This window comes from Strix uralensis, chromosome 20, assembly GCF_047716275.1.
Source record: "Strix uralensis isolate ZFMK-TIS-50842 chromosome 20, bStrUra1, whole genome shotgun sequence".
NCBI classification, from domain to species: Eukaryota; Metazoa; Chordata; class Aves; order Strigiformes; family Strigidae; genus Strix; species Strix uralensis.
In genome coordinates this window covers 10,817,600-10,830,601 of record NC_133991.1, presented here as the reverse complement: position 1 = coordinate 10,830,601, position 13,002 = coordinate 10,817,600, and the positions used below count along the sequence as shown (strand labels likewise).

Sequence of the window (13,002 nt, the reverse complement as noted above, 5' to 3'; positions counted from 1 at the left end):
TGCGGCTATCGCACGGCAGCGCTATGCCCCTGCCAGTGTGGGGAGAGAGGTAGAAAAGTGCTTGTCAGAGACACTAAACCCAGCGGAGAGCTTTGAGGGGTGTAGGAGACCATCAGGGTGGTGCTGAGGAGCCTGGATGGTCCCTTCTTCACTGCCTTGAGCTGGAGGGAGGGAGGGAGGGAGAAGTGGGTTTTGAATGTGTCCAAAATTGGAGTCTGACTCGGTGTTTTGCAGAAGAGGCTGTCGGGGTGATGCTTGGCTGCTTGTGCTCCTGCCGGCTGTTGCCCAGGCGTGCCGTGGGCTCGTGGCCAGTCCCTGGGCGGGCAGGGGAGCCACAGGGCTGGTGGTGGCTCTGTGGCTCCCGCTCACTGAGCGGCCGCACTGGCTGCCTGGTGTTGGCTGGGAGCAGCCATCATACCTACTGTGTGCTGGTGGGTTAGACACACACCTTGTCTGGCTTTCAAAAAAAAAAAAAAAAAGAGCATAAAGGGGAAGAAACTGGTCTCTTCCTGGACTCCCCCACCTCAGGGATGGCAGCAGCCTTTGCACGTTCAGGGCATTTGCTGCAGCCCTGGACATCGTGTCCGACCAGGCTTTGGGTCTGAACAAAAGATGATGAAGCCAGGAATTGCTGCTTTTAATCTCCTGATTACTGGTGGCTTAAACTTCACCTAATAATTGGTTTATCCTGTGCTGCACACCTGCCCAGCGCTTCACCTCGGTGAGCTTCCCCGCTTGGTGCAGAAGGCGTTGCTGAGAATCAGATGCCGTCTGCTCGGACACACTCCCCGGGAAGCCCCAAATTCCCAATTTTTGTAACCAGTTTCCACACAGCGAAGCTCTCACCCAGTTTGGAGTCTTGCGTGGCAGCGGGAAGGAGGGTGGGTAAACTGTGGATCTGCTCGGGTCTTGCTTCAGACCTCCCACCAAAGCCAGGCTGAGCTTTCCCAGAGCTTGGCAAGACATTGGCAAGTTTTTATTGCAGCACTGGGTTATTCTTCTGCCATTGCTGGTCCCCGAGCAACAGATGATGAAGCAAGCTATTGTCAGGGAAAGCTGGCCGAAGAGAAGCATCCTCTGCGGAGACGCCCATCCGCCCGAGAGCTCCTGCCTGCAGAGATTTGGCAGAGGGGCTGGTTATGCAAAGCTACTACTGAGCGTAGAACCCATGGCTGTGAGTAGCTCCATTGACCTGTAGTAAATTTGGGGAAGCAGGCAGGTTTTTGGCCCTTTCCCAGGGCTGACGGGGAGCTGTATAGACCCACTGTAGGCACGGTCTCGCTCCCGGGCAGGGTTGGTGCAGCCCAGTGCCTCCGCTGTGGTTTTCTTTCCCCTCTTTCAAATGGGACATTTAATAAGGGCCAGGACATGATATTAGGTGCTCTCTCTTGCTTTTTTTTTTTTTTTAATTGAAACTCTATGACTGCATTTTCTTGGACCCAGCTCTTCAGCTTGTCATGCCTTCCCACCAGAAATGCACAACCCATGTTTGTATCGTATTGCAAAGAGATATTTACTAAATGAGCCTCTGCCAAGGGGTTGAGAAATATGTTTTCATTAAGAAAATTAAACTGACAAGTCCCTGGACAGCACATTAGTTGCATATTTTTTTTTTAAGGCCAAAATGCAGCAGCTAATAATAATGATGAAATGTCCGTGCACAGCCAAATTGCTAAAATCTACCCCATGTTTTCCTGGAAAAGAATGCGGAGAGTTGGCAAACTTGGTTGTAGCTGGGTCTGTCGACTGCCGAGTACAATGCTACCACTGCAAGATAGCGAGCGGTTTGCAAGTTAAGCAACACCTTCAATCAGATGTGAGTCCCCATTTGTTATCCTTAAAGAATTTCAGCTGTATATATTATAGTAGTACTTTGGCTCTTTGTATTTATTTTAGAGGGCTATACTAAAGAACATTATAAACGCAGGCATGTCCATGCTATATGAACTCCATATGCTGAAGCTTAATTTTAAATGCCATTAAAAAAGCACTTAACATTTACAATATATCAGTCCAGCTACTTTAGCAGCTTGGATGTTCTACAGTAAATGAAATGATTGAGAAAAAAAGAAATTCAGAAGCTAGATGTTATAAAAATCCCCCATGCAGGATGTTTGCCTGGTACGATGCAGTAACTGTCGAATCATGTCCATCTCTGGTTTTTAATCAATTTCTCCTCTTTTTTTTGTTTCATTTTTAAATGTCATTTTAAGGCCTAATTTAAAAAAAAAAATCTTGGCATTTAGATTGGATTCCTTATGCAATTTTTTTCAATGTGTGAATTGGGCTGTGTATTCACAAATTGAAATGTCCTACTGTATTTATCCAGGTGCTTACCTGTAGGAGGACAAGGTTAAGAGGAGTGCAGAGTTTATGAATGAAAATCAAATACGGACATTGGTAAACCACCCCTTTTTAGTCCCGGCTAATTACATGGTAAACATCTGGAATTTATGCAGGGCGGTTAAAAGAGTCAATTGAAATGATTTCGAACAGGGCCCATTTTGTTGCCTTCTCCCCAAGCAGCGACAAAATGGTGCTGCAGGCCTGGGCCAGCTCGGCCGGTCACGGGGGCAACGCGCAGGGGAAGAAGGGAAATAGGCGGGAGGCAAAGTGGCCTTGACGTCCGATGGAGAAACGACATCAGGATTTGGGCCCTTGTTAATTAGTGTAATTAGAATGACTCCAGCAATTCTCATCCTCCTTCTCCTTACGCTGGTGGAAAGGAGAATTTTCTGTTCTGGCTAGTTGCTTGAAGGCTGTGGTGAGCCAGTTTGCTCAACTGACTTGTTTTTTTACTGGATGAGGAGGAGGTTGGGAAGATGGAGCCAAGAAAATAGTTACTCTGAGGATGTGAAGTGCCTGATCCTGCAATTCCTGGCTGCTGATGCAGTCTCGAGGGCTTGGGAAGCCTATGGCAGTGCCTGTACCCATCAGGGCCATCTCCTTTGGATCACAAGACATGATGATGTATACTGGTTTCACGGCCATAGCTTTACAAAAAAATATTCTTTAATATAGCAAAGATTCTTCAGATATGTAAGATCTATGTAAACATTCTTTAATGATGCACTGGTTTATGTGATGTTCACTGTTTGGTGTTGGTTGCTATGTGTCCACTAAAGTCAATGGTAGATCAGTGGGACGGATGCATTTTTGGCACAGAGCTCTGCCATGCTCCTGGCTCCAACAAGGTTTAACAGGCTGCTGTGAATTTGGGAAATTTGGGAAGGCCAGAAGAGCGGTGGCTGTCTGCACCACTGCAGGGTTTAACCCTTAGTCTCCCCCCAGGCTTTACCAATCCTCGGTTTTCAGTCTGTTGAAGGGAACACAGGTTCAGCTACTGCGTAGGAGTAGTGGTGGGACTTGGTGTCGTGGACACTGGGAACGTGTGAATGAGAAAGCTGCATGTGCTTAGTTTCTTTTGACATGTAGTCAGATCTCATGACTTTTCATGCCCTTTTGTGACAACAAGAAATCTGCATTTTTGAGGCTGCCGTAAGCCATGTGGAGCCTCCCAGGGTAATGAGGGCTCCTTGCCTGACCCTCCCATAAGGAGGGATGTGTTGACCCCCCCATATCTCTCTCTACACCCACCTTTTCCTGGCACTGGCCCATAACCCCACTCTGTATACCCTCATCCATATTTGGCCCCATTTTGCATTAGCCCTGTGCAGCCCATGCTCTGGAAAGAGTGAGTTTAATTCAGGTGATGTATAAGCAGCAATAATGTTTTGTAGCTCATTTGTGTTAGTGTGAATTCATCACGCGGTGGATCTGCCTTTTGGGGTGCTGCTCCCAGTTTGCATCAGTTCCAGCGCTGCTCCAGGTCGCTCACTAATGTGTTAACCCTTTGCTTTTCCTAAGGAGGATGTTTCCTAGTTACAAGGTTAAAGTGACTGGAATGAACCCCAAGACCAAGTACATCCTGTTGATTGACATTGTCCCGGCTGATGACCACCGGTATAAATTCTGTGACAACAAATGGTAAGAGAACACTTCTGTTTGCCTTCTTTTCCATAAGAAAATTGCAATTGGATTGACTGTTCACTGTGCAGACTCAGAAACCAGCACAAATACCTTCCCACAGGAGAGATGCCAACATCCCAGAGCTCTCTTTGGTGGAGCAGCGATAGATACAAGAGCCAATGGCTGGAAGTGAAAACCAGATAAATATAAAATAAAATACTCTTAACAGGCTGTGCAATTAACTCCTGGAACAAACTGCTAATGGAGGTGGTGGATTGTTCGTTTCCAAAGCCCTCAAGACTGGATGTCTTTTCAGAAGAGATGCTTTAGGTCAAGCATAAGTTATCTGGCCATGTGCAGGTGTAAGAGGGTAAAGCCACAGCCTGCATTATGCCAGAGGCTGGACTAGGTGATCTAATGGTCCATTTTGGCCTTAAAAATTAGGTATCATGAGTCAAGAAAAGTTTTAAATTCCTTTTTTTCTATAGTAATATTTTGCTTTTAGTCTATAAAGCAAAATGTGAGGTGGTTTACTTAAAGCCACGCTGATCTGGCAAACGAAGGGAGCAGCAATTCCCCCTATCGCAGTCCAAAGCCAGATCTAGTTTAGAGGTTTTCTTTCCTTCAATTCATTCTTCCTCTGGAGTTTCTTTCTCTTCTGTTATTATTCCCTTCCCCATGCCTTTGACAGTAAAGTTACTTAACCGAGAGGCAGCTATGATTTTTGCTTTCTGCCAAAGGAATTTTTACCCCAAATACACCCAGCAGCCTCCCTCACTGCGACTATTCTGTGCTTTTCCCAAACCCTTCCACCAACTGCTGCCTGGTGAAAAGATGAGCAATGGAAAACTTCATAGTCATCTTAATGGGAACGAGCCTGGTGACATCCCATAAAACTGTAATAATTTACTTGCACATTAAGGCTGCTCTAGTTTTAAAAAATCCCTTTTCCGCTTGCTTTTGTCTTGGAGTGCCGCTGGGTAAGAGGAGTGGACTGAGGGGCTCCGTGGTGTGGTGGCCACTTTGTGTTTTAACTATTAAGCCCTAGATGATGGATAGTTGTTAACTCTGTTTAATTTAGCTTTTGCCAGCCCTAGAGCTGTTTCCCCTTTTCATTTTATTGCTGCTGGAAAGTCTCTGTTGTTTTTGGTAATATTGCTTTTATTGGTGTTTTATAAGAGGAGAACAATGCACAGTAATGGAGGAGTTGCCATTAAGTGATGTCTTATGGCTGGGTCTTGTGTCCGTGAGAGTTGTTGGTGGTGTTGGTGTGGGGGCCAGGGGAGCTGGCAGAAGGGTACGAGGGGCAGCACTGTGTGCCAGCACACAGCTCCAGAGCGGGGAGCAGCCCCTTCCCACCGGAGCTGCTGCCTGCCCAGGGGCTGTGGGAGCCCTGCGTGGCGGTGGAGGATGTGCACTCACGCTGGTACCTGCTCCTGCTCCTGGGTACCTTCTCCTGGGGAAGTGTGTGAGACCATCTCCCCTTGCAGAATGACCTTTGAAGGCTTCATCCTCTCCAAAACCCCAGGTGCGATTTCCTCCTTGACCAATGCCAACGCAATTGCCATGTAGTGACACTGCCCCGAGGAAATGCTGCAGGGAGCAGAGACGGCGTTACTCTGCCAGCCTGTGATGCTGAAATGAGGAGCCCTGAAACCCCCAAAGCAGCAGGAGCTTCTTCAAGCCCCCGTGCCCCAGCGTGTCCCCCCCAGGGCTGACGGGAGGGTTGCTGGGTTGAGTCCAAGGACAAAATGCTCTCCTACGTCCAGGCTGGTGACCGCTGCCGAGGTGATGCAATCTGTAACCGCTGTGTTTGCAGGATGGTGGCTGGAAAGGCAGAGCCGGCCATGCCGGGGCGGCTGTACGTGCACCCTGACTCACCGGCCACGGGAGCGCACTGGATGCGGCAGCTGGTGTCCTTTCAGAAGCTAAAACTCACCAACAACCACCTGGATCCCTTTGGACATGTAAGAGAGACGTTCTGCAAGGGTTTTGGTCAGAGGTGGGCCCGCGATGCTGAATTTGTGTCTGGACTGGGATGCTGGTTGGGATGTCACAGTGAATTTATTAACAAGGATGCTGGTTGGGATGTCTTAGTAAATTTAATAGTGAGGAGCAACATTTATTTTGTGCTGCCAGTGCAGCTGGGTGGGGGAGTGTTTAATGCTGAGGGAGGGGGGGCCGCCGTTGCTGCCTGCATGCTTCCCCTGCTCTTGGAAATGCAGCCTCTGACTTGCTCAGTCATTGCCTGCCGGATGCCACCGACCTTTTCTTTTCTGCCCAGGAACTTTCCAGGCAGCGCTGTGGGATTTTCAGCCCGGCTGTTGCTGCGCGTGGTACATACAGCTTGCAGAAACAGGTTGCATAAACTTATTATTTTCCAAGCTGGCTTTGGCAGCCGTATAAAAGATGAAGTATTTTATTTGGAAAATCTTAATTCATCTGTATTGCGAATGCAAAAGTGGGAAGTACACAGTTATCTACCACAGTGCATTTAATAACTTAGCACAAGGGCCCTTCCAGCCTGCCAGGCGAACGAGTGCTTAGATAATGCATATAAAAATACGGACCTGTCTGGTTTGCACTGTCTGAGTTGAAAGTCACGTAAAAATAAACAAACCTTGCTGGCTGGAGGAAGGGAAGATAGAGTTTAAAATCCTTTTAAGTTTAGTGCCATCAGTCCACCTAGTACCACAGGTAAGACAGTCTACTTTGTATCATCAAATGTGGTTTTTAACCTGCCACTCTTTTAAACAGCAGCAGTTTGGGGGGTGAGGGGGGCTGTGAAAAGGTCCTGAAGAAAGGTGCAGAGGAAGAAGGGGTGTAGCTGTTTTGCTCAAAATGACCATGCATCAAGCCTCTAAAGAGCAGGTTTTCACGTGGAGCCAATTGTCCTGATGCCATCTAGAAGCTGTGCAGAAAGTGCAGTTCTGACACAGCTAAATCAGGCGGAGCTTTATGGGCTTGACTCCAGAGGCAGGGTGATCCTACTAGCTTAAAACGCTGTGAAAAAAAAATCAGGATTTTTGCTGCTTTCGGAATTTTCTGCAAATTTCAAACTTCAAAAAGCAAGCACGCCGATCCCGCGTGTCGCCGCCACGGTGCCGTGGCAGAGCCGGGCTCTGGCAGCGTGACACGGGGATAACCCAGCCCCGCACGAAGCCGGCATCAGCGCCGGGAACTGACCCTCTTCCCCAACCTACTGACCCCAGTGAAACATGTGTGAACTTCAAAGGCTAATCAGGACCATTTAATGCTGACGTTATTAATCACAGGCGATCTTTCCCCTTCACTCTTTTTTAAGGGGCAAAGCACCACAGAAATGAAATTAAAACAACTGTGTTAAGGGTTGCACAGTAAAAGTTACATAAAGCCCACAAATGTCGACGTTTCGGTGTCGGCAGCCGTACTGACCTGCTTGCTTTGCACGGGGCATTTCTTTACTCCCATGTTTTTCTCTTGGTTAACTGTGTAGCTTAATATATGGCTGTTTACGCTGTAAAATGTAAACCATAAAACATACAGGATGTTCGATGTGGCTGTAAAACAAACAGGATGTGCAGTGTTGGTTTTGCAACTTTAAACGTTTGCTTTTCCTGACTTTGTCATTTTTTAACTGCGATTTTAACACCACGTTTTAACAGGGAAGATTCTCCTGCCGCCCGCTTTTAATAAACAGCCTGTTTGTCCTCCCACAAAGCTTCCCTAGTGACACAGAGAGGACCCTGGTTTGGTTTTGGCGTGATAGCTGCAGCACGATGCAGTGACCATGCTCCAAACAAGCCCCCTCGTGTCATGTGTGTCCTGCCTCGTGCACAGCCCAGCACGCTCCGTCTTGCACTGGTAGGAAAAAGCCTGGACTAACCTGTTTGAAGTGCCCAAGGTCTCTGTGCGACTCAGGCACTGACAACCTGCCTGGCTAAATGGGATTTAGCCCCATCTCAGACCGTTCCTCATTAGGCTTCTAAACTAATCATCTGCTTTAGAGAAGTGGTACTCCACTTTTTGCTGTGTGCACAGAGGAGAGCTGGCATCTGTACCAGGCGAGTGTGAATCTTCGATCAGTTCATGCTGAGAACTGTTCTGCTCTTGCAGGGGTGGCTGATGTCCCTGGGCCAGGCAGTGCCTGCGAGGCGTCTGCCCGGCACAGCGCAGTCCTCCCAGCCCTGCCTGCGAAGGCATTGCATTATGAATAATAACAGCTTCTCATTTCTAGGAATTTGTTCCCAGCCATTGCAAACGCTCTCTTAAAGCTCCCTAAGAAAAACAAGTCACAAAACCCACAGCGTTTGTTTGCCTTCTCATGGTCCAGCGAAGCCTGCCTGCCATTTCCTTTTGTCTTTGATTTTCTCCAAACCTCAAAACCACGCGGAGCGATGATTTCTGCAGGCTGCCGCTGGTGCTTTTTTTGGTGTGCGGGCAGCTGCCCAGCCAGAGCCGTGTCAGCTCACCCTCCCTGGCACCCTCGGCCGCTGCGGGCACCCGCAGGTGTCACGGCACTGGGCTCCCTACCTGGATCCCACCATCCCAGGTTCCAGCTCCTCCTGGCATCCCAAAATCCCAGAGAGCCACCTGCAGCTCTTTGCTGCGTCTGAGCAATCCCTCCAGCCTCTGCCGTGCTCTGATACGCGGGGTGGGACAGAAACCACTTGCTGCTTGGGGGCAGGAGGGGCGAGGAGGTGGGGGAGAGGTGCGTGGTGAAATATCTTTGCGCTAAATATTTTTTTTCTGGATTAACCATTTTTTTTGGTAGACCCTTATTTGGGTGAAAAAAAGAGAGGAGCTCTTCCAGCTCCCGTGCCACAGTGGGTGTGGGGAGCTGATTCTGGGGGTCAGACTGGGGCATGGGGGGGGTTACGGGGGTCTCACAAGAAAGATGTGATGGATTTTGTGGGTTTGCTGAAGCACAACAGGCTGCTGGGCTCCATCCTCATCTGCAGCCACCCTGTGTGGCATGGGAGGGGACCCAGATTTGAAGGGCAAATACAGCATGGCATGGGGTGCAGCTCCTCTGAGCCTGGTACCTGGGATCTCACCTGAAAGATAAACAGGCAGAAATTTTGCATTATTTCAGTGAATTCGTTGATAAATGAATCCATGCCTTGACTCTGTGTGCTGTAATGCTTAACGTCAGGGACAAGCAGCCCCATGGAGTCCGTAAAGAGAACTGTAGGTACATTTGAGGCTTAAAATAAGTAAGTTAAACAGCTTAATTAATAAGCCATGGAGCTGAAGCCCTTGCTGCAATCCACAGAATTAGATTGAAGATTATTTACTGTGTTGGTGGGAGGGGATGCCTTACAGGTGGCGCTGGAAATCCTCACTTTGTGACACCCAGCCCATAAAACCCAGTCACCAACCGTTCCTCTTCAGTCTCAAAAACCTCGCTCCTGCTTCTTCCACTGGCCAGTTATCTATTGCGGTAAATTATTAGTTACAGTCAGAGGCATGGGAGGCTTTTTTCAATGCAGACACATAAAAAAGTGAAGATTTTAAGTAAGAAGAAATTAAGTGCAGAGCCCTGTAATCTTCCTGCAAACCCCTCTGGCTGAGCAGGTTTTGTGGCAGGTAAGCCTGTGCCCAGCTCATGCACCATGGCCTGAAAATGTGGGCTGTATATTTTCCTCTTGAGGGATTTTTTGACCATGAAAGGCTTCTTTCACACCAGGCTTAACAACTGAGAAATGCTCATGTTGAGAATGGATTAAGAAATCAGCAGCCGCTGTAATGTTTAGCTACAGCGAGGTCTATCTGATCCTAAAGAAAGCATTGTAAGCCACCTATGCTTAGAGTAAAATCTTAATTTATGTATTTTCAAATCTTTACATGCAGAGATAATCAGGCTGATAGAGTCTCTGATTTATGCAGGGCTGGTGAGTGATGGGGTTAGTGATTCTGGCCGAGCCGATGCTTCGCTCTCTAATGCCACGTGAATGAGAGGCAGTTGCATATGGTCTGTCTGTGGAGGCAAAGATACTCTGTTAAGTGCCAGCAAGCTGTGCAAGGGTGGCACATCCCTTACCCATTCCCAGGGTATTCTGCCTAGGAAGCACCTAGCAGTGTTTTCCAGGTGAAAAACACCTTCATCATTAACCAGGTTATATCATTGCGAGTGCTAACAGATCGGTTGGCTAATAGCAGCCCTAGATGATGCACAAAAATAACCTCTCCGTTGGAAAGGATAACAGAATACTTGTATTTCTTTCAGAAGGTTAGCTCAGGGCATATGGGGAAACACCGAGCGAGTCCTGACGAGCATCTCTGTAGTGATAAATGCTCATGAATGGAATTCCACTTTCTTCAGAGGTTTAAAGTATGTAAACAGCAGGGTGGAGGGCGCCTGTGAGATGGTCCTTATGGCCGGTGAGCTGCGGGGTGGTGTGGGCAGCTCCTGCTCCCGGGCCCAGCAGGTGAAGGATGCTCAGGGAGGGTGTGAAGCTGCCAAAGGGGCACGGGGGGGTTTGATGAGGGGCTTCGGCTTGGACCCGTGGTGAGGTTGTTCTCCTGTGCAACTCGTTTCAGCTAATCAGGCTTTTTTGTTGTTTCACTGTTTGGGCTTTTCTTTATCTCCTGACTCAAGCTGCTGAGACTGGCAGCTCTTTGAAGCAAAATCATGTCTTTTCTGTCCCACTTGCAGTGCTGAGCAGCACCGCATGAGTGCCTGGGGCACAGATAGCTGTAATAACCCCCCGGCACACTCAGGCCCTCAGCCCTGGCTCCCTGAGACCCTGCAAGTGCTGCCCTGGGCCCGAACAGCGGGCAGAGCCGGCGAGGGTGCCAGGAAGGGTCTCTGCTCCCCCGAGATTGCCGCCTGCAGTGCCCCCAGCACCGGGCAGCACGCCGTGCCTGACAGCGAACAACCTCCCAGCCCAGCCAGCTCTCCAGCTCATGAGACATAATAATGTACATAAAGGTACTTAATGCACCTTGAGGGGTGGTGAGGGTGAGCAGCAAGGGCTAGAAACCACACAGCAAGGGTTGAGCAGTGTCCTGAAACACAAGGGCTGCTGCAGAGAAGCAGAGACTGTTAATTAGGGCAGACTATAATTTGGTTTGAGACTCTGTACATGATGGAGAGGGAGGACATGAGGATGCCTTTCAGGCATCGGTGAGAGGACTAGTCATGAAGACTCCCAGCTCTAGGTATGGTGTCAGGAGGCCTGCGGGTCGGTGGCTCCTGGGCTGTCCCAGACGTGCTGGCAGCGCAGGAGCCCAGCTTTGCTTGGATCTTCCTCCTGAGGACCTTTTGAGTGGGGTTTTCAGTATCCAGAGGAGTTAACGATGAGCTGGATGGTGGCTCCGAGGGAAACCCGTCTCACCAGATGCAGTGTATCTGGAAGAAAATTGGATCTTACTCTCAGGCCCCCTCTCCCCCTGATTTTAGGCAGGCTGTGAACACACAGAGCCACGTAAGGCCAGCGCTCGTGGGCGTGGAGTAACGCTGGAAAACAGCAGAGGAGCAAGCATATCACATCAGGCTTTTCTGCTTTTGTTGTTGCTGTTGTTGTTAATGACTCCACTGAAATTAAACCTCTGCCAGAGGAATCAGCCTTTCTCATGGGCTTCTGCAGCCAGGCCAGCTTGGAAAGGGCGATAGTATCACATCAGTATTTCTGGCAGGCTTCAGCTGGGACCAGATCAATTGGAAATGATTTTTCTTTTTTTTTACAGAATATATAAAGCTATTCCTATGGAAAAAAAAAAAAAGACAAGTAATAAATAAAGATTAGAAGTGGAGATTGTGACAAACAAAAGTAGATACTTAATTTAATCCCTACCCCCCCAACACAGTGTTGCTGATATTGCTGAGCTTGGTTATGTTCCACACCCTGTACCTACCTTGCTCCTTGGCTGCTGACGGTGCCTTTTAATTGCCATAATGGACTTTATCTACTTTTAAAGTGTGAGGTTATTTTAGTTTCTGAGATGTAATCGACTGAGGTCGGTTAAAGCTACAGGATGTTATAGACGGTCTGTCACTTGTCATAGCATTTTAAGTGATATTCCTGTTTTTCTTGACCCAAATCTGCTATTTACTGGCTTTACTCTTTAATGCTGAATGGCTTTACTCTTTAATGTCAATGAGTTTGTTATTTCTCTCCAGGTTTATTATTTGCACACTTGGTTTTATTTGATTATCACTGAAAGACTTAATTTTTCCCCTAGTCTTGGAGTTTCCCTCTCATTTTTCAATTAATTCAATTTTAGCATTTTTCTGCCTTTGCTTGTCAGGCACACTCAGGCACTTTAATTAGGTTAATGTCCTAGTAACCTTATGAAACCCTACATTTTATTTAGAATTTTTTTTTATTTGTTTGCTTTATGACTTGTGGCCAAGCAGTTTCCTCGCTGGGGGCTGGTGTGAGGTTTCTGTGCCTCCCCACGGCCCTGCTGCGGCGCTGGGGATCGCCTGCCCCTGAGGGATGGGGCCGTGGCAGCTCCGGGGCAAAGTCCTGCTGGGTGGGAAGAGATGTGGCCTCACTGCACCCTGCTTGTCCTCACGCTGTAGTATCTCTGTAGCAACAGAGCAGTTTCACATCCTTATTGTCAGCTAAAGATTTCTTACATTTACATATATAAGATTTCTTTTATATATATGATTTCTTTTATATCTATGTGATTTCTTATACATATATATAAGGAATATATATAAAAATATATTTTTCCTATATTTATATTTTAAAATAAGAAATATCTAAGAATTTCATATATATACATCTCTCCCATTACTAAACTAGCTTTTTTCTCAGTCTATTTAAAACTTCAACCCTTTTGTCCAGCCCTAAATTTGAAGTCAATTTTTTTGAGCATCACTAAGTCTTCTGCTGAAAGAGTATTCATGAAAAGGTTATTTTCTTTTCTTTTTTTTTTTTTTTTCCCCATCCATTTTAGGAAATGTCTTACAGCCAATCTGAGAAATAGTGATGCCCAAATAAATTATGAAATCTGATGTGAAGTTTTACATTGTCTGCTTTGTTCCTGCAAAAAAGAAGGGGCGGAGCTCTGTGCCACTGGGGTTGGCATGTGTTTTGC

At 47.6% G+C, this 13,002-nt stretch overlaps 1 protein-coding gene across 1 annotated transcript in view; it reads left to right on the top strand.

Moving 5' to 3' along the window:
• The window catches only part of TBX4 (T-box transcription factor 4), a 40,609-nt gene that overhangs the window by 14,575 nt on the left and 13,032 nt on the right, over nucleotides 1-13,002 (top strand). The window contains exons 4-5 of the mRNA XM_074890109.1: nucleotides 3,868-3,987; nucleotides 5,789-5,936. Coding sequence (XP_074746210.1) covers nucleotides 3,868-3,987; nucleotides 5,789-5,936 — 268 coding nt within the window. The remainder of the gene's footprint in view (nucleotides 1-3,867; nucleotides 3,988-5,788; nucleotides 5,937-13,002) is intronic.